Source organism: Borostomias antarcticus (assembly GCF_949987555.1).
Source record: "Borostomias antarcticus genome assembly, chromosome: 12".
In the NCBI taxonomy this organism is placed as follows: Eukaryota; Metazoa; Chordata; class Actinopteri; order Stomiiformes; family Stomiidae; genus Borostomias; species Borostomias antarcticus.
Genome location: NC_140245.1, coordinates 4,899,225 through 4,920,285, shown reverse-complemented (window position 1 = coordinate 4,920,285; position 21,061 = coordinate 4,899,225). Strand labels below are relative to the sequence as shown.

General features: G+C 45.7%; 1 protein-coding gene across 1 annotated transcript; it reads right to left on the bottom strand.

Annotated features, from left to right (window-relative positions):
• Positions 1-3,145: 3,145 nt before the first annotated feature.
• On the bottom strand, positions 3,146-19,607 carry gk5 (glycerol kinase 5). The gene is made up of 16 exons (XM_084446665.1): positions 19,387-19,607; positions 19,135-19,228; positions 18,941-19,016; positions 18,716-18,809; positions 18,260-18,391; positions 17,149-17,224; positions 16,563-16,624; positions 16,382-16,455; positions 6,689-6,749; positions 6,228-6,354; positions 5,936-6,040; positions 5,532-5,626; positions 4,930-5,033; positions 4,749-4,808; positions 4,497-4,630; positions 3,146-4,153 (listed from the first exon to the last, which is right to left on the bottom strand). Exons 1-16 carry the CDS (start codon positions 19,516-19,518, stop codon positions 3,987-3,989), a joined length of 1,593 nt encoding a protein of 530 aa, XP_084302791.1. The 5' UTR covers positions 19,519-19,607; the 3' UTR covers positions 3,146-3,986.
• Positions 19,608-21,061: the final 1,454 nt, after the last annotated feature.

The following is a 21,061-nucleotide window of genomic DNA, read 5'->3' as shown; positions in this document are numbered from 1 at the left end:
CGGGCTACGGAAAATCATGAGGTGCTGAATGAGGTCACAGCTTCTCTTTCATACCTATGATAAGATCAAGGGGGAAGAGCTGGTGGAGAGGGTGCAGAGTGTGGGGGCGTGGGGGCAGCACAGCAACGACAGTATGGGATGTCATAGAGGGTCTTAAAGTGTTGAGTCATGGAGGGTCTTAAAGTGTTGAGTCATGGAGGGTCATAAAGATGAGTGGGTGTAAAAGGTCGAAGGAGGGACAGGTTGCAGGCCACAAGGGCCCTGTGGAGAGAGGGACTTCCTGGTTCACGCACTTCCGGAATCTCCCAGATACACACCTGACAGTGGTTGGAGCTGACGACCGAGAGAGTTCAATTGGGTCTAAGAGCAGAGCTTGTTGCTTAACCCAGCTGGTTAAGCAATATGTCAAGAAGGGGATGATCATTGCATTGAAGTACAACTTTGCAGCGTCTGTTAAACTGTTTCTTATGAACTTGAAATTGAATAGTTTAATAGAATTTGACAACCTTTGGCACATGTTTCACCTGTTTCTTAAAGGAGAGGTTTGAATCAAGGTAGATACCCAAGTATTTAAATTCAGGCACTACCTGGAGCCTCTCACCAGAGACGTAGACATCTGGCTCGTGTGAGTTACATGCAGTCTTTGTGAAGAACATACAGTCTTTTTCATGTTTAGGTGTAGACAGGAATCTGAGAGCCAATTAGAGACATTGACCATTGTGGAGGTGAGTTTGGGCGCAGCTTGTTCTGTGTTTTTCGCATGCACATAGATCACTGTGTCGTCAGCGTACATTTGAATATCACACCCGTTACAGACACAGGGCAGGTCATTTATATACAGGCTGAACAGCAACGGTCCTAAAATCGAACCCTGAGGGACCCCCACTTTATATTCTAACTTAGGTGACAGCCTCACCTACACTGATGGATGTGGGTGGGCACCGTGAAAAATCATTCAAAAAACATGTTAAACTCTCAATTTCAAAGACAAGAAACTCACCGAGGTGTTAGTTGGCGTTCTGACATATAATTTGCCATAAAGTAAGATTCTAGTTCATCTGGAAAGGCTTTTTAAAAAATATTTAGCATAGAACTATTTAGTCGCAGCACATACGTGTGTAAACTTCCGCTTGAACTGATTCCGATCTCGTGCAATGCCTTGAAGTAGTTCCGCTTCCTGAATCCCCTCTGCGGATTGATCTACACATCTACAACGGTCGCTTCAATACAAGTCAATGGATTTCATAAAATGATCAATAAAACCCTACAGGATTCATACTTTGCGGCGAATTTGATGTCAGAACACCAATGGACACCAATTACCCCCTCAGTGAGCTTCTTGTCTTTGAAATCGAGAGTTTAACATGTTTTTGAAAGATTTTTCACAGTGCCCACCCACATCCATTGTATGACCTAAACGGTGGTAGAGCAATTATCAGACTTTCTCAAAAGTGCTAGTTTTGTCAACGTTTTGATCTGAACCATTGTATATGATCATAAGTAACCTTAAAACAGGGCTAAACATGCCTTTTCCCTTTACTACTCCTTTAAGAACCTTCCCATTTTCGCACAGAAACACGTCAGCGTGCCTCCGAGACATTTCCTATCTAATCTACCGACAGACAATCTCCAATGTTCCAATTGCGTCAACTAATGCTATGATTAGAGGAAGAGATGTTACACCCTACAGGCAAGAAATATGGTATTAAGAGCAGAATTTCCTGTAAAACAAAATCTGTTGTCTACCTTGTGAAATGCCTGTGTGGGCTCTGCTATATGTTGGAAAAACTACAAGAGAGTTTAAAGTTAGAATAACTGAGTGGAAGAGCAACATCAGGAACAAAGATGAGAAGTTCCCGGTAGACAGACATTGGCCGGGTTTCCCGATAAAGAACCTTCTTAAGGAACCCTTCTTAAGCAACCCTTTGCATGGGAGTTAAGAAGTACTTTGGAGTTAAGTGCTTCTTAACTCGTTCGGGAAACCCGGCCATTTTAATTTTGTACTGTAGGCCATGAAGTGCGTTCGCTGAGGTTTCAGGGAATTGAAACAGTGTTATGAAAAGATGAGTCATCTGTAAGAGCACAGCCTGCCACTTGTACAGACAGGTCAGCATGCGCTGGGCTGCATAACAGCAGGGACCAACCCCGTCAGTTGAAAGGTCACACAGCAGGCCACTGATAGGTCACCTAGTAGTGAAATTAACTAACGATGGAGAGGCAGAATCACAGTGTCTATCATTGTTTCTGTTTACATTTTTTGGGATTCCCTCTTGTTAAACTGAATTCTCTGTAAGGAACTAGACGTTAAGTGTTTCAGGACTACAAAATGAGACTTCTCTCTATGGGTGTGTCCTAATTTTTTGTGCGTGGCTGGAAGCCAGTGCACCTTGTATAGCGTTTGTCCCGTTATCGCTCCCTTCCTCCGGACGTTAGCCTGCATCTCTCTGTTGGCACCACTAGAGGCAGTAGTCCTAGCACACCAAAATCATCCTGCCGATCTCCACTGCACAAGTAGAGTAGTGGTGAGAGCATTGGACTCCCACCCTGGAGACCGGTGTTCAAAACCCGGTGGGGAGGACTTTATGGGACTATACCCCAAACCTCCACATGTTCATCCTTTCACTCCAACCTTTACCCCTTGCCTTATAGGTCAGATCCTGTCCCAACCCCAACAAATATTCTAACCCCAACCCACACTAGGGACCGGAAGGACAGCAAAACCAGTAGTAGTAGTGGTGAGATCATTGGACTCCCACCTGGGAGAACGGGGTTCAAGACCCGGTGTGGATGACTTTATGATATCATCAGTGTAACTGCCACTGACTGCTACCATTAATGCTATGGAAGCTGCTGCTAGTTGTTGAGCTCATGAGCTAACTGACTATCCGGCTCTTATTGTGCTGGATTAACATTGGAAGCATTGGAACTGATGTGTCCAGGCGACAAGACCCGTCTTAATTTATCTGACATTATTTCATGTCATTTCAATTCACAGCTATTTCAGTGGCATGACTAGCTTCCGTCCTACCAAACAGAAACAAGCCAGCCACGCACATAAGCCAGGCTGGACCTGGCCTGGTTTCCTACAGTGTGTCATCCCAAGCAAAAAAAAAGAGATTTTGACACATTTCTCATACATTTTATTTTTACAAAATTGATTTTTAATAGTAAAAAGTGAGGGCCACCACCCAATGTAAACCTCATCCGACCACACAGTTCTCATTAGTCACAGTTTATACTATGTACTGGATTAGTGACATAGATTACATACATAGGTTAACTACACAACATATACAGTACAACATTTAGTTCACACTCAAGTTAGTACACACAGTCCAGCCCTCTCTGTCTCACACGCACTACTGCTTCCTGCCGTCCGTCATTGGAGAAATCACTGATCTGACAAGTGACTGGACAGTTTCACAGCTGCATACAGAATCACAGCCAGGTGTTCACTTGTCCATGTCACGGATGTGAGATCGCCTCAAGGGGAGGGGTCTGCGTGTGTGGATCTCTCACGCAGGGCTTTGTCCTGTGGCTCCGTCTAGGGTTCCTATGGTTAGTGTGCAGCAGTCTACGAGAGAACAGCCACTAGCGCCCCCCTCTGGCGAGAGGAGGGACTACCTGAGAGGTCTGAGAAGAGAATATTGGACTATAGAGGCGCTGATCGAGCCTGAGGAATTAATGACAGAATGCATTAGGAATATTCCAGAAGAGTCATGTTCAGATATAACAGAGATACGATCTATGCATCTTCGTATCTATGTTGAGATATGTTGATGAGGGTCAGAGTCTCATCAGATCCACCGTTTTCGTTTGTCCATCTGTCAGTCTGTCTTTCTGTCCACCTATCTGTCTGTCTATCCATGTCTTTTTCTGTCTGCCTGCCTGCCTGTCTATCTGCCTATAAGTGTTTTTTCCATCAGTGCCGTCTTGGAGCAGACTGTACTGTCTGTCCGTCTGTCTGTCCGTCCGTGCGTCCGTCCTCAGGGCTGGCTGTACCAGTTCATGGACCTCTGGAGGGCTCTCTCCCAGCTGTGGATGACGGGGAGGTAGTCTCCCCCGGGCCCCTCCAACTCCCGTCCTCTCTGGGGGAGGAACACGCGCTCGGTGCTCTGGAGCTTCTTCAGCTCCTCCCTGCTCTTCCAGAAACCTGCGCCGACACCACGCCGCCAGTAGGGGGCAGACAGACACAGGGTCAGACTCTCGGCTAAGATATTCAATTGGGCTGAGTTTCCCAGAGGCATCGTAGCGCTACGTTCATCGTAGCGCTATGATGAACGGCATAGCTTACGATGAACGTAGCGCTACGATGCCTCTGGGAAACTCAGCCCTGGTCTATTGTTGTGTTGTTGTTGGCTCCACGGTGTCGGAAAAAAAATCCTATGTAGGTCAAGTACAACGACAATAAAAGTCGTTAATGTGTACATCCATGCAGCTGAGTGTGCGTGTCAATATCGGTGTGTGTGTGTTTGTTTGTGTGTGTCTGTCCGCACCAGTGCCCAGCCCGGCGATGAAGGCGGCTCCCAGACAGGACATGTCGTGGTGGTTGGCTCTCGCCACCTTCCTCCCAAACAGGTCAGCGGTCAGCTGCATCACAAAATCGTTGGTGGACACACCCCCGTCAGCCCTGGGGGGGAGGGGTGGGGGTGGAATGGGGGTGAGGATGGGGTCAGCCAAACAAACAGTAATTAGGGTTTTTGTGACTTTACTGTGACGTTGAAGATGGCAGCTAATCTTGTGTTTACCTGATTTTATTGATGGGGACGTGTATCTCTCTCAGCATCGTCTCATAGAGCTGCTTATTCCTGCAAGATTCAGCAGAGTCAACACACACACACACACACACAGAGGCGCACACACACACACTGGCACTGGCGCACACACACACAGACAAACAAACACACACAGGTTCACGCGCACACAGACCTGAATGCAATGGACTCCAGGATAGCCCTGACAAGGTGGGACTTGGTGGTAGAGGCTTTTAGCCCCATGAAGGAGGCACAGGTCTTGGGGTCATTCAGAGGAGTCTGTGGACACGGACACACACACCACACACACCACACACACCCACACACACCCACACACACACACACACACACAGGTCAAAGAGTACAGAGCAGAAGTGTTTGGAGGTGCATGCTTGTGAAAGTCAGGACACACACTTACACCAGCTGGTACACAGAGGCAGGCAGAGAGAGAGAGAGAGAGGAGAGAGCAGCGTTACATGGTGACAACACACACATGCTTCAACTGGGGCATAAAACACACACACAGGCATGGACACACACACATGCTGAAACTGATGCATAACACATGGGCATGAACACACACACACATTCTCTATCTCTCACACACACACACACACACACACACACACACACACACACACACACACACACACACACTACCTCTCTCTCACACACACACACACACACACACTCTCCCTCTCTCTCACACACACACACACACACACTCTCTCCCTCTCTCACACACACACATTCTCTATCTCACACACGCACACACACCTGCAGGCAGCTGAAGGATGGGACGAAGTAGACTCCGTCAGAGTCGGGCACGCTGCTGGCCATGGCATCCGTCTCCCGGACGTCAGAGTACAAGTCTGCAACAGGAACACACCTCTGATGTCACTTCCTCTCTGATGTAGGAACCCACCTCTGATGTCACTTCCTCTCTGACAAGGAACACACCACTGATCCTCCTCTCTGACGTAGATCCATCCATCCCTCCCTCCCTCCCTCCCTCCCTCCCTCCCTCCCTCCCTCGATCCATCCATCCGTAGCTTCATTTGAAACTGAGGTTGTTTGGAACAATGTTTGGGTTCCAGTGTGGAACATCATGGGTTTGAGCAGTAGATGTTCCAGATCCATCATGGGTTCAAATCCCCACTGCGCCCACGGCTCAGACTCACCCAGCTCCTGCGCCCATTTGATGGCGGTGCCCGTGTCGGCCGCGTTGCCCTCCGCCACATACACCACCTCCGGGCCCATCTTCCAGCCCACCAGAGGGTACAGGCCTGGTGGGGAGGGACACACAGACACACACACACACACACACACACAGACACACACACGCACACATGCACACACAGACACACAGACACACACACGGCAAGAGCTAAGTAAAGCAGCATAGGCTCATGAGACAATGTTTAGAATGTGTGAGTGTGAGTTTAGAGTGTGTGTGTGTGTGTGTGTGCTTACCTGACATAGACGCGTGCGGTTTGTTCCCTGTGTTGATGCCTATGAAGGTGCCTGTTCCCATGGTGATTTTCACATCTCCGACGTGGAAGCAGCACTCTCCGAACACGGCGGCCTGCTGGTCTGCCACCTAGTGGTCAGGAGGAGGAAATACTCTAAACGCTCCCACACACACAGAGCGCCCCTCTCATCTCTAATCAATCCCAACACAAGCTCTTTATGGCAGGCTATTAAGTGTTAACACACACACACACACACACACGGAAGACACACTGACCTAAGATATGATACTTCCCTAAGGATATAATAATCCCCTGGTGGACTGATGAGACCTCCATAGCCCTGATTTCCTGATAACACGCATGTATGCACTCATGAACACACACACACACACACACACACACACACACACACACACACACACACACACACACACACAGCAGAGCAGGATGGGCGCTACTCACCACAGACATGATGGGTATGGCCACACCAAAGATGGAGGGGTCTGTAAACCCGTAGTTGTGTCTGGAGGAGCAGGATCGATGAAAGAGGAGCAGGAAGCAGGGAGGAGGAGCGTGGAGCAGGGAGGAGGAGCAGGAAGGAGGAGCAGGGAGGAGGAGAAGAGAGGAGAGAACACGGCAGGTCGTTCAGCATGGAGGATAAATCACACGTCCCCAAAGTCTCAACGAGTGCAGTGCCAGTTCAAAACGGTCTGCTAGGTGTAGAACATTGAGCCTGTTCAGAATGGGTCCACTGCATGGTCTCCACTATTGATGCCTGCAGCTTTCTCTGCAAACTGAAATAAAATTAAATTAAATGACTACCTACCTACCTACCTACCTACCTACACACCTACACACCTACACACCTACCTACCTACCTACCTACCTACACACCTACACACCTACACACCTACATACCTACATAAGTACATACCTACCTATATACCTACCTACCTACCTACATACCTACCTACACACCTACATACCTACCTACCTACCATACATACATACATACATGCATGCATGCATGCATACACCCCCCCCCCCCCCCCCGTCCTCGGCCAAAAGTCCAGCTTATGGCTCCTGGAACGGCCCCCTACCTCCTCATGACTAGCTCCTTCCCACTGTGTCTTGATCAGCTGTCCCTATCCAGCCAACCATAACCCTTTTTACCCTTGGCTCTCTGCTTTCTGTTTCCCCACCTCTGCCTTGCGGCATTCTCTATGAGCCTGTTCTGTTACTGTAAGTGCTTACTGTGCTTTGTTATATGATTCACTTAAATATCATATTAGAGACTACAGGGATAGCTAACACATAATGGCCTACCATGTAGGCAACTTCTCTGTAACTATTTGTGCACTCTCCTGTTAGTCATGTCTCTCTTATGAAGTATCTAGCCCATGTTTACTGCTCTGTATATGTTCTTAGCCAATAGACAAACATTTTTCAGGATCGTCTCGTTGAGAGAGGTCAGGGAAGAATTTTTACAGCTCACTTTTCTGGCCCCCGAGGGAAACCAATTGTCTTACAAACAGTGACTATGTCTCCAATGTGTTTTATCTTTCATTCACATATACATACATTGGTATAAGGTTACACAGGTGGCCTTTTGATGCACAAGCTATGCAAACCCTCTAATGCACAGCATGTAGCATAATTCAGATCAGCCCCAAAATTGAATGGGTTCTAAATTGGCCCATGCAACAATCTGACTCCCAAATCAGACACCTGAGTTTGTGGCCCAGATGTGATGGACCTTTGGGTTATCCTAAACTAAATTGACCAATTGTGCTGATGTTTAAAGTACAGGTGTGTGTAAACAGCTGTGCTGTGAATGACCAGAAGAGAAATTGGGAGGGTAAATGCTCAGAGTTTGTCTAGATCACAGATGAGTATCAAGCACTGATGTGTGCCTGTTTGTTTGTTTGTTTGTTTGTGTCTGTCTGTCTGTCTGTCTGTCTGTCTGTCTGTCTGTCTGTCTGTGTCTGTGTCTGTCTGTGTCTGTCTGTCTGTCTGTCTGTCTGTCTGTGTCTGTCTGTCTGTCTGCCTAGATATTGACTATCTACTGTATTTGTGGGTTCACTTTCAAACAAACACTTCTGAAGACTGAAGCCAGATACCAGCCTCTCTACATTCTTTTTAATCTGATGATCACCTGTTGTGACTTAAACATTCCTTTGTGGTCTCATGGCATTTTTTAGGTATGAGGATCGGCATTTGTTTATTACATCCTACAGTTATGCATCTTATTATCATAACTAACATTCTCATCCCACTGCTGCTTGGACTAGTTGATCCAGTTTGTTAAATTCCTCATAGGGCTTCTGTTAGTGTGTTTTGGCTACTGTAGTTCGCATTACTCCTAATTCCAGTGGATTAAATGTTAATTATTACCTCCGCCCCAGGGGCAAAGCCCCGCATGGCGGAAGGTAATGTTTTCGCAACTGTCTGTGCGTGTGTGTGTGTGTGTGTGTCTGTCTGTCTGCATGCGGACAGGATTAAACAAAAATTACCGGCCCGATATGCATGAAACTTGGTGGAGGGGTGCAGCATGGGCCAAGGAACTCACCATTAAATTTTGACCATGATTCATTCATAGGTGGATACCCATATTACTGTAACTTCAGTGTAGTGGGGGATTTAGGTTTCAGTTTCCTCATAGTTTTCAGGTTCTTGGCTCTGCTTCCTGCTTTCAGACAGTGCAGACGCTTCTGCTGCTTGCTCTCGCCTTTGTTTGCATTTTCTGCATTTTTCAGCTGATATTGTTGCTTTTCTTCCATAAGAAACTGTGAGCAGTGGCTCCTGGATACTTTAAATCACGGGGACTCTAATATATATAAATATATATATATATATATATATTTTTTTTTTTTTGGAAGATTTAGTTGCCATATTTCAACGTCTTTATCATCTCCTCACAATAACGTGAGCACGCACACCTTTCACTGCAGATGACTTCCACAAACGTCTGCAGAAGATTACAGTGCTGGAAACAAAAATGAACCGGTTAGAGATGAGTGTGGAAGTCAATGGACTAACTGGGAACGACACCACCTTACCATGGATTCAAAACAGTACCAGACAAGAGCATGCTAACACACCGCTAATTAGCACCAAGGAGACTACCAAGAAACAGGAGAGCCATGTACTGGGCACTAAACCTACAAACCCTCCCTGGAACTCTCTTGGTGCAAAGCCTAAGAGAAAATCACCTCCCAGGGAAATGGGAGAACAAGGCAGAGACCCGTCCCTGGAGAACTATGAGACTGACTGGCCTGCATTATCATCCAGGCAGAGTGCCTCTTCAACCCCTGTCCCTAGAAGGACACCGCCGTGGACAACCGCAAAAGGGAGAACCAGAAACAGATCTCGCCGACAATCAACCATACAACTGGAGAACAAATTTGCCCCACTGTCTGATGACCTGGATCACATCTCTTCTTCACACAGCAGGGTAAGGACTGAGAGTAAACCAGAAAGTAAAAGGCTACAGGGAAAGCTACCGACTGGGCCTCAAACTCTGATTGTGGGTGACTTTACTGTAAAAGATGTGAGAAGCATGTGGAGTGAAAGCACCAAAATACTCTGCATTCCCAAGGATATGGTTGCTGAGATGACAGAAAAAATCTTGCATATCAGGGTTACACATCCAACTGTGGAAAACATCATTGTGCACGTGGGGACAAATGACGTTGCGCAACAGCAGTCGGAAGTTCTTAAACGAGACTTTATTGATCTGCTGAACACAGTCAGTTCTCTGAAAGCGGAGGTGTTTATAAGCGGCCCTCTACCACCAGTCAGAAGAGGGGTTGAGAGATTCAGCAGACTGTTGGCACTGAACACATGGCTCTCAACTGCCTGTACCACTCACTCAGTGCGCTACATTGACAATTTTCCATTTTTTGGGGAACGATACCATCTTTTTCAGAGAAATGGACTCTGCCTTAACAGGTCAGGAGTAAAACTGTTTATCTCCAATCTGTTCTATTCTCTGCGTCATCCATCTGCTCCCTCTGCCATGGTCAAGGACAAGAGACAAGAAATACCAAAACAGAAGGAAGACATATCACAACATGGCAGAAACCTTGAAGAGCTGTTGCTTCAACAAAGCTCTGATTATGGGAGACACCCGCGCCAGGAAGAAGAATCTTCACACCACCCCCCACCGACAACAACCCAACAATGCCCCTCCCCTCCTCCACCACGCTCACCAATCAAGGGCCTCATCAAAGCTGCCACAATGAAGCTCAGCCAAATTGATGAGCTACTGCAAGAGGGGAAGTCTCTCACTCCCCCCCTCCCACTAGCACTCATCAGTGAGGATCCACCCCCCCAAGAGGGGGAGTCTCTCACTCCCCCCCTCCCACTAGCACTCACCAGCGAGGATCCACCCCCCCAAGAGGGGAAGTCTCTCACTCCCCCCCTCCCACTAGCACTCACCAGCGAGGATCCACCCCCTCCACCCCCCCAAGAGGGGGAGTCTCTCACTCCCCCCCTCCCACTAGCACTCACCAGCGAGGATCCACCCCCTCCACCCCCCCAAGAGGGGGAGTCTCTCACTCCCCCCCTCCCACTAGCACTCACCAGCGAGGATCCACCCCCTCCACCCCCCCAAGAGGGGGAGTCTCTCACTCCCCCCCTCCCACTAGCACTCACCAGCGAGGATCCACCCCCTCCACCCCCCCAAGAGGGGGAGTCTCTCACTCCCCCCCTCCCACTAGCACTCACCAGCCAGCACCTTCACGCGCTGTATTACGCGCTCCCAACCGCCCTTACCCCCTGCCGGGCCCAGCCTGATAAAGGCACAGCACATTCAGTTACTTATTTACAAAATACAGCAAGCTCTAACTGATATGTACTGGGTCCAGGCTACAAGGCTAATGGCACTCATGACCCCTTCCAGGACAAGCCAGGACCCAACATGATGGTATCTTCCTCAATTCCTGTCTTGATAGGTAATAGAATAACAATGGTGAATCTGCTAAGTAACAGGAAACACTCAACCGGCTCTACAAATTTATCAAATTTAGTATCTATTCCTCGTCAGCCACAAACTATCACAGAGAAATGTGCAGATAATACCCTCAGCACACTAAACTTAGCTTTATTAAATGTCAGATCTTTAGCAGGAAAGACATTTTTAATCAATGATTTTATCACCAACCACAATCTTGATTTTATGTTTTTAACTGAAACTTGGCTAGACCAAGGTAACAGTGCAGCTGTACTTATTGAGTCAACTCCTCCCAACTTCAACTTTATGAGCGAGGCTAGGGTACATAAGAAAGGAGGTGGAGTAGCCATCTTGTTTAATGACTCCCTCCAATGTAAGCAGATGTGTTATGGAAATTTTGGTTCCTTTGAATATGTGGCTCTTCAGTTGAATTCCTCTTCTCGAGCCATATTTCTAAACATCTACAGGCCACCCAAATACTGTCCAAACTTCTTTGATGACTTTGCTGAACTGTTGTCTACTGTCTGCATTGACTTTGACTGTGTGGCTATTGTTGGTGATTTTAACATCCATGTTGACAACCCTCAGGGCAGAGGGACTAAAGAGCTAGGTTAGGTCCTTGACAACTATGGACTGACTCAGCATGTGACGGAACCCACACACAACAAGGGGCACACTCTGGACTTGATCATCACCAAAGGTCTGAATATTTCTAAGGTTCAGGTGTCTGATGTTGCGCTCTCTGATCATTCCTGTGTTTTCGTTGAGAGTACTATCTCCATGCACACAAATTCTCAATCAGAGGTTATCTCAAAACGGCACATCACTGAAAACACCAGTGAGATATTTACTCAGGCTTTCTCGTCCACACCTGCCCTCTCTATGGCCTCAGTCAACGAGCTTGTAGATAATTTCAATGTTAAAATTACAAACATTATTGACGCCGTTGCACCCACTAAGGTGAAAGTGGTCTCTGGTAAGAGAAGATCTCCATGGAGAAACGCCATGCTGGTCAGAATAGAAAAGACAGAGTGTCGAAAATCTGAACGCAGGTGGCGAAAAACAAATCTCCATGTTCATTATGACATCTATAAAGAGAGACTTCGCATTTATAATATGGAGCTGAGAAATGCACGGCAGACCTTCTTTTCTGACATCACCAAAAACCATAACAATGCGCGTGCTTTGTTTGCCACTGTTGATAGGCTGACAAACCCTCCTGTGTCAGTAGCCTCTGAACTTCTATCCACCAGGGCCTGCAATGAATTTGCCTCATTCTTCACTGACAAAATTCAGAAAATTAGACAAGCAGTTAGTGCCTCCATTCCAGGTACAGGACATGTGTCGTCACAGTGTCCACTTAAAATCAATACCATGACACAATTTAATCCGATCAACCATAAAACCCTGGGGGACACTATACAATATCTGAAATCCTCCACCTGTTGCCTTGATGTTCTACCTACAGACTTCTTCAAAACTGTATCCAACTGCATGGCCTCTGATTTATTACAAATTGTAAACACATCTCTTCTTTCAGGTGTGTTCCCACAAACCCTGAAAACTGCAGTCATCAAGCCACTCTTAAAAAAGAATAATCTAGACAGCTCACAAACGAACAATTATAGGCCCATATCAAACCTCCCATTTTTAAGCAAAATAATTGAAAAGGTTGTTTTCCAACAACTGAATAACTTCCTGGTACTAAGTAATGGCTTTGATGTCTTCCAGTCAGGATTTCGACCACACCACAGCACCGAGACTGCTCTAATTAAGGTATTTAATGACATCCATTTAAACACAGATAATGGCAAAATCTCAGTCTTAGTATTACTGGATCTCAGCGCTGCGTTCGACACGGTAGACCACAACATACTACTAGGCCGACTGGAAAATTGGCTGGGAATTTCTGGTACAGTGTTAGATTGGTTTGAATCCTACTTAAAGGACAGGGACTATTTTGTGTCTATAGGCAATTACAAATCTGAGCTGACAAAAATGACCTGTGGAGTTCCCCAAGGCTCCATCCTGGGGCCTCTTCTGTTCAATATTTACATGCTCCCACTAACTCAAATTATGGAAAACAACAAAATATGTTACCATAGCTATGCAGATGACACAAATTTATATCACTATATCACCAGGAGACTATAATCCCATACAAGCGCTGAGTAAGTGCATTCAACAAATCAATGACTGGATGTGCCAGAACTTTCTCCAACTAAACAAAAATAAAACTGAAGTAATTGTCTTTGGAGCCAAAGAAGAACGATTAAAAGTCAGTGCTCAACTTCAATCAGTAATGCTAAAAACCACAAACGAAGCCAGAAATCTTGGTGTAGTCATGGACTCAGACCTGAATTTCAACAGCCACATTAAGTCAATTACAAAGTCGGCCTACTATCACCTGAAGATAATATCAAGGATCAAAGGATTTATGTCCCAGAAGGATTTGGAAAAACTTGTCCATGCGTTTATCTTCAGTAGACTCGACTACTGTAACGGCATGTATACAGGTCTCTCTAAAAATTCAATCAGACAGCTGCAGCTGATTCAGAACGCTGCTGCTCAAGTCCTCACTAAGACTAAGAAAGTAGAGCATATCACACCAGTTCTAAGGTCTTTACACTGGCTTCCTGTCTATCAAAGAATTGACTTTAAAATACTGCTGTTGGTTTATAAAGCACTAAATGGTTTAGGGCCAAAATATATTTCTGATCTGCTCATATGCTATGAACCATCCAGACCCCTCAGGTCGTCTGGCACAGGTCTGCTTTCTGTCCCCAGAGTTAAAACAAAACATGGAGAAGCAGCGTTCAGTTTTTATGCCCCACATATCTGGAACAAACGTCCAGAAAACTGCAGGTCTGCTGCAACTCTTGGTTCTTTTAAAACAAGCCTGAAGACTTTTCTTTTTGCCACTGCTTTCTAAGAGGAGTTATGTTTATCTGTATACTGCACTGTAACTTTTATTCCTGTATTCTATTTGTCCTGCTTTTTGTTTTAAATGTCTATAATGACTTGCTTTTTGTTTTAATGCTTTTAATTTGTCCTGCCTTTTGTTTTAAATGTCTATAATGTCTTGCTTTTTGTTTTAATGCTTTTAATGTCTCATGTAAAGCACCTTGAATTGCCCTGTGGCTGAAATGTGCTATATATGGGACGGCTGTAGCTCAGTTGGTAGAGCGGGTTGTTCAGTGATCGAAGGGTCAGTGGTTCGAATCCCAGCTCCAACTGTCCACATGTCGAAGTGTCCTTGAGCAAGACACCTAACCCCAAAATTGCTCCCAATGAGCAGGTTAGCACCTTGCATGGCAGCTACCGCCATTGGTGTGTGAATGTGTGTGTGAATGGGTGAATGAGAGGCCATTGTAAAGCGCTTTGAGTGCCGCTAAGGTGGAAAAGCGCTATATAAGTGTAGTCCATTTACCATTTACCATATAAATAAACTTGCCTTGGCGCCACTTGCAATACCGAGCTTGGCCACTACGCCAAAAACTGGCTGTTCCTGGCCATGAGGGCTTGCTTCATGCACCACTGAGCAACTTTCATTGGATTTTATGGGCCGCCATCTTTGCATGCCTTATCCACTTCTTATAATAACATCCATGATCCAGCCATGATCAGTTATGCTCGCGTCAACAGGCTGGTGTCCATTTACTTTTTCAGCTCGATCCGGAAGGTAGAACGCTAGAGCCCGCCTACCATAATTTTTCCGTCCGGCGGATGGAAGATGATGCTGCAGCAGTGTTATTATTTAAATCAGCAATATTTAAATTTCGCCTTGCGCCTGACGAGACTACTGGCTGCATTATGGTGTTTTGTGCGCACAATACCACTAAGTGCGTTGTTATCAACTTGTTTGCTAACAAAGGCTAGAGCTACTAGTTAGCTGTTGATAACGAGATCCGCTGTTGCAACTGGAACGCTCACCTCGGGAGTGACCATTGCCAGTTCCCACTCACACCTCCCGAGACAAATGGAATGCACCATAACGTTATATTTCTCATTCGTGTGGATAGTTGAAGTGATGCATTCTGTAGGCTACCTCAATAGAGTCCGCTAAATTACCATGTTTAATGCTTTATGTAGGCTATACTATCTGTTAGTGTGAAGTGTGATGATTTCTGTACAGCCAAGATCGAACTCAGCATGGGCAAGTGAGCGTAAAGGCAATACTGCCAAGCAACACAGTGACACCTGTTATATAGCCTAGTGTCTCAACTTGCATTTAAACGATAATGTAAACTTCAAGCATTCAAAGTAAACTCTGCAGTTTACACACTTTCAGGTGGATGAAAATAAAGTGTCTGCACATTAAAATGATTGACTTCATAGAAAACTATATCTCGCCTATAGACTATAGATTTAACATGTCATTGGCTGTATAACTCCCATCTCAAATGTACATCTTGTAAACTACTGTCTGCAGACTCTGAACCAGCCCACTCCTCCCTCCACTACTTCTCTGCTTGGCTGTTAATGAATATGAATGGGAAGTCTTCACAAAACTAGCAACGTTTTGGAAATTGGAGAGGGAAGATGTCAAGCAGAAAGAGGAAACTACAGGTGGTGCTACTGTAACCAATTCAAAAAGCCCGTAGGAGAGCACAGCACGAGAGGTGGTGGTGGGAGGTGGGAGGAAAGGTAGAGGAAAGGTAGAGGGGGGGGGGCAGGGGCGGAGGTCTGCACTCTCTAGTGCAAGCCCCTCTAGTTATATATTACATTTGTTCTGTTGATATTTGTGTCTCTGTGTGCATTTTTCAACACTGTAAATGAGGGAAACCTCAGTGCTTTACGAGTATAAATGAAGGTTTGAAATGAAATTCCATAAAGTAAGTTTTAACATATGGATGGAGTTAAGGTTTGTTGACAGTTAGTGCTAGTGCCTATTATACTCTAACTAGGTTAATGGAGTGTGGGGGTGCTGAGAAAATGTATTTTGATCCAGAATTAAGCTAATAGATAGGCAGGGTTAACATACCAAACTATTAACTAGAGACATGTACTGTAGGAAGACAGAAATACCAATATTCTTTGGTCACCATAGGAGGCACCAAAATCTCTATTGCAGCCTGGACTAAATATTACGTTTGTAAATATCTATGCCCATTAGGTGCATTTGCTAATTCCTATGACTAACGCTGGAGAGGAAGTGGACCCTATGACTGTGATCATGTGACCGGCGTGGACTGACTCACCCAGTGTCGCGTATCTCAGGGAGGATGGAGAGAGGAAGGGATGCCAACAAACAGAGGGGCTTACTCCAGCACATCTGTGACACACACACACACACACACACACACAGACACTAAATACTGTGTGTGCAGTGCTGGCCATCATGGGTGATGTTCAGTGATGTGTCAGGTGAGGTGAACAGACCTGGTAGGTGTCGAACATCCCGGTAGAGCTGGCGTTGGAGTAGTCTGTAGCATGGACCAATCCTGGAACACATCATATACACAAACACTGTTATAGACCAATAACCCTGTCCAGCACAACACCCAGCCAATCAGCTCACTCTCTTTCTCTAAATGAAGCCAATCAGATTTCTCTTAGTTTCTACACCCATCCAATGAGCTCATTCTCTCCCTCTTGACAACCATAATGAGCTCATTCTCCCTCTACGCTATTGGTAGGCTGGGTGTATGGGGGATTAATACAGTAATACAGTAAGTATTGAGAGTACAAGCAAGAGTGTGTTTTATATTATTATAATACTCTATATAGTACAACTCTATAATAGTACAACTCGACAGATTCAAACTGTTCAGAACTGACCGTGACCAGGACTTACTTACAAAAACGAATTAAAAAAAAATAATTTTGGGCCATGTCATGGTTTTCCATGTCTGGTATACTTTTTATATTTCCATGATATTCCGTGGGAACCATGGAAAGAATGAGAAAGAGAACGAGAGAAAGAGAAAGAGAGAGAGGGGAGGAGAGAAAGAGGGAGGGAACCCACCTTTAGTGAGCTTGTATAGTAGCCAAGTATCTGTGGTCCCAAAACAGCAAGTCCCCTCTGCTGTAGCTTGACTCAGCTGAGGAGAAGAGGAGGTGGTGGAGGAGAAGGGGAGGTGGTAGAGGAGAAGAGGAGGTGGTGGAGGAGAAGAGGAGGTGGTGGGGGAGAGGAGGAGGTGGTGGGGGAGAGGAGGAGGTGGTGGGGGAGAAGAGGAGGTGGTGAAGGAAAGGGGGAAATGGGGATGGAGGAGAAGGAGTAGAGAGGAAGAGGAGGAAGGCAGGGGGTGGAGGAGGAGGGGAGACATCAGAGCTGTTCAAGAAAGGCTGGAGAGAGGTGAGTGGCTTCACCATTGGGGTCAAGGGTTCGCAGCCCGGATGAAAGAATGTAAGGTGAACGCCATGGTTCTGTTATGTGTTGTTATGCAACTAACTGCTATGTAGGGCAAAAGCCTGTGAGAGGAGTCCCATATCGATCTCTCTCTCAACATAGAGAGAAAGAGAGAAAGAGAGAAAGAAAGAAAGAAAGAAAGAAAGAAAGAAAGAAAGAAAGAAAGAAAGAAAGACTGTCCTCAAGTGTAGCATTTTCAGTAATACAAAGTGTCAACATAAGCCTGAGTTCTTGCTATATCAAATATTGGTGGTCTTTTGTAACATTCATAGTCACAACACCAGAAATGCTAGCAATGGTCATATTATGCAAACCAGCTCCAACTAAGCCATTGTTGGCTCTGGAATAACTTTTTTGAATAATTTACCCCTTAATATCCGCAGGTCAAAAAACAAACTGTGTAGTGTGTGAGTGCCAAGACCTACCTGTGTGTGTGTATATACTGTACATACTTCAATTTTCTCTGCATTTTCAGGTTCTTCATAAATTGATGGATAATACTGTGGATCTTATAGATACTTTATTGATCCCCCTAAGGGGAAATTTGGCCTTTTAAAAGCTCTCCAAGACGGCCTTCACATCAAAGTTAAACAGCCCCTGGTTATGCTGGTATTTGAACAACCTCTACTGTGCAGCCAACTGTGTGTTTGTGTATGTGTGTGTGTGTGTGTGTGTGTGTGTGTGTGTGTGTGTGTCCAGGCCTAGTGTTTTGAGTTCCCAGCCCTACCTGTGTGTTGTGTGCAAGTGCCCAGGCAAGCCGGAAGGTGATGTGCTGGTTGGAAAACACCACCTGACTAGCAGCCAGGAAACGATTCTGTCCGGACAGGAAGTAGAGGGCCTTCGTCACTCCGCGGATCACCTGTCGTTACACCCCCCCATCACACACACACACACATGCGCACACACACACACGCACATTTCACACATCAACAACAACGACGACCATGTCAGACACACCTACTGTATTAACTAATTGATCAAATGTTTGATCAAGCTATTAATAAATTAACTAATCAGTCAATCAATATGTCTGACAATAATGATAATAATGTACATTGCATTTGTTTTGTCGATATTTGTGTCTCTGTGTGAACTTGTCATCACTGCAAATGAGGGAAACCTCAGTGCTTTCACAAGTATAAATAAAGGTTTGAAATTAAATAAATGGAGCTTGTGAGCTCACCTTAATGGTGCACGAGTGGTTCCAGGACCGGACGAGTTCCTCTGCCCGCATGTCCTGCCAGCAGATCAGGTTATGGAAGGGAACTCCTGTCCTCCTTCGAAGGAGGGGAAGACAGAGAAAAGACAGAGGGAGGCAGAAAAAGACAGTGAGAAGAGAGACAGATGAGAGACAGAGAAAATGATTTTGTCATGTGTCATATTGTTGTTTGCGTGTGTGTGGGTCCACCTGTCCCAGGTGGTGAAGGTGCATCTCTGGGTGGAGATCCCCAAACCTTCGATCTGGCGCATCTGCAAACCTGCATCTACAGAGACGACACACGCACACAAGAGGGTAAAGCAAGCAAAACTTTTTGTGTTTACTCATATTCCCTTTCATATGACCCCCACATATTTTATTGGTAATTGGTTGTTTAGACTGACCTTGAACAGCGCCTTGAACCACAGTGACGAACCCTCTCCACAACTCCTCCGGGTCAATCTCCACCCGGCCGGGCTCTGGGTACAGCAGAACCACCTATGGGTACAGAGTTAACTGAAATCATTCTACATCCTAAAACTGAGAGAGTAGGTAGCTATGTTATAGCTCTACACACAGATTTAGCTGTGATCCTCTAGTGCACCTGCCATGGTGTTCGCCGAACAGTGCGGTATTGGATGACAGTTGAACTTTACCTTTGTAGTGCACGACCCCCGGATTTGAGCCTCCTTGTCGAAGACGTGACATTTGATCAACGTTGTACCCACGTCGACAGATAGAATATAACTTTCGCTTTTGAATCCGTTCCTTCGAATTTGAGTCCCCATTGTAACTTGCGTTCTCTACGGTGACGGTAGGTACAGGCAGGTTCCAACTAGGCTACATGCCAGAAGCCGACCTACTTTGCTCACAACTGAACTTGACTCGTGTGGAATGAATGTGTTTGTATCGACCGGTGTTGATTGTTATCGTGGCCCTCCGACCTTCGTCCTCATACGACCTGATGTGCCCACTCACTGTGAAACAACGCACCTGACTATGCGACCTAGTTTATCTTTTAAGAATAACTGTTCCCTAGAGAACAACAAGCATTCTCGTCCTGGATTGAGAAATAGTTAGCTAAAGTTACTCTGATTTCCTTACACGCTGCCCAAGCCATAGTTGCAACAGACACTTCTAGCTCACAGTCATAGCTACTGTAGGCCTATGCGTTCCGCTCTTGTCTAAAAGACATATGGGCTATCTAGTTCTACGAGATCGGCCACATAGAAAACATTATTTGGCTTATCTAATTACTGTAACAACATGGGTCCTTTTTAACAATCGCGAAGCATAACATTACCTCCTTAGGGTAAGGCGTGTGCAGTTGTATACACTCTGCTATGTCACGTGTCAGTCGATGAGAAGGAGTGGACCTTTCTTAAAGGAGCAGCGCGATCAGCATATTTCCACAGGGTGGGATGGAAGGGTTAATAGGCGGATAGGGCGTTTCAACAGCGAGAATGTAGAGCATAGATTACAGTAAAGAATATACAGAGTAAAGAATATACATAATAGAGTATAAGAAATACTGTATGAACAGTACCTACATCAGACAACTCAACCCCAGCCTGTGCGGCTGGATCCTGGACTTCCTATCGGGCTGAGGCCAAGTGGTGAAGATGGGCAACACCCTTGCCTCTTTGACCCTCAACACTGCCCCCCCCCAGGGTTGCGTCCTGAGCCCTGTCCTATATTATGTATAATACTGTACAACAGTTGGGGTGCCAACAACTGGAGCCAACAAGGCTCCAGTCACCCCAACCATGGCCTGTTTCAGCTGCTTCCATCTGGCAAACTCCATCAGGCGATGGGACTCTTGAACGATGGACTCCTGTCGCCTGCCTGCACGTGTCACTCACACACAGGCTCACTTGGACTCAGACTGTACACACACAAACACCCCCCCACACAAACACACACCCACACAAACACACCCCCACACAAACACACACCCACACGCAACAATGCACATTTGTATCTTCATGCACTGTACCTCTCTATACCATCTCAAGCTTCTCTACCTGGTTAAATAAAGGTTAAATAAATTAGAAAAATACCCTTTACACACACTTTAGCCTTCTATTATGTTGTTGCACTGTTTTAGTTATTGTACCTATTGTGACAGTATTATTACTATCCTGTATTATACTGTCTTTACTGTCATTATCTAGTGTTGCTCTTTATATTGTTGCTACGAGGTTGAGGAGCCAGAACCTAATAATTTTACTCTAAAGTAATTTTACTCTAAAGTAATGTACAGAGGATGTAACAATAAAGGAATCAGAATATGAACATTCTCTTTAACCATAAATGACCATTAGATGGCAG

What these genes read in the sequence shown, in the direction of transcription:
- gk5 (XM_084446665.1), bottom strand. Translation starts at nt 19,518, where the DNA reads ATGGGGACTCAAATTCGAAGGAACGGATTCAAAAGCGAAAGTTATATT. An exon ending in CAAATGGGCGCAGGAGCTGG is followed by an intron (nt 5,627 to 5,935) that starts GTGAGTCTGAGC and finishes TTCCTGTTGCAG; the next exon opens with ACTTGTACTCTGACGTCCGG. An exon ending in CATCCTTCAGCTGCCTGCAG is followed by an intron (nt 5,034 to 5,531) that starts GTGTGTGTGCGT and finishes CCGTGTCCACAG; the next exon opens with ACTCCTCTGAATGACCCCAA.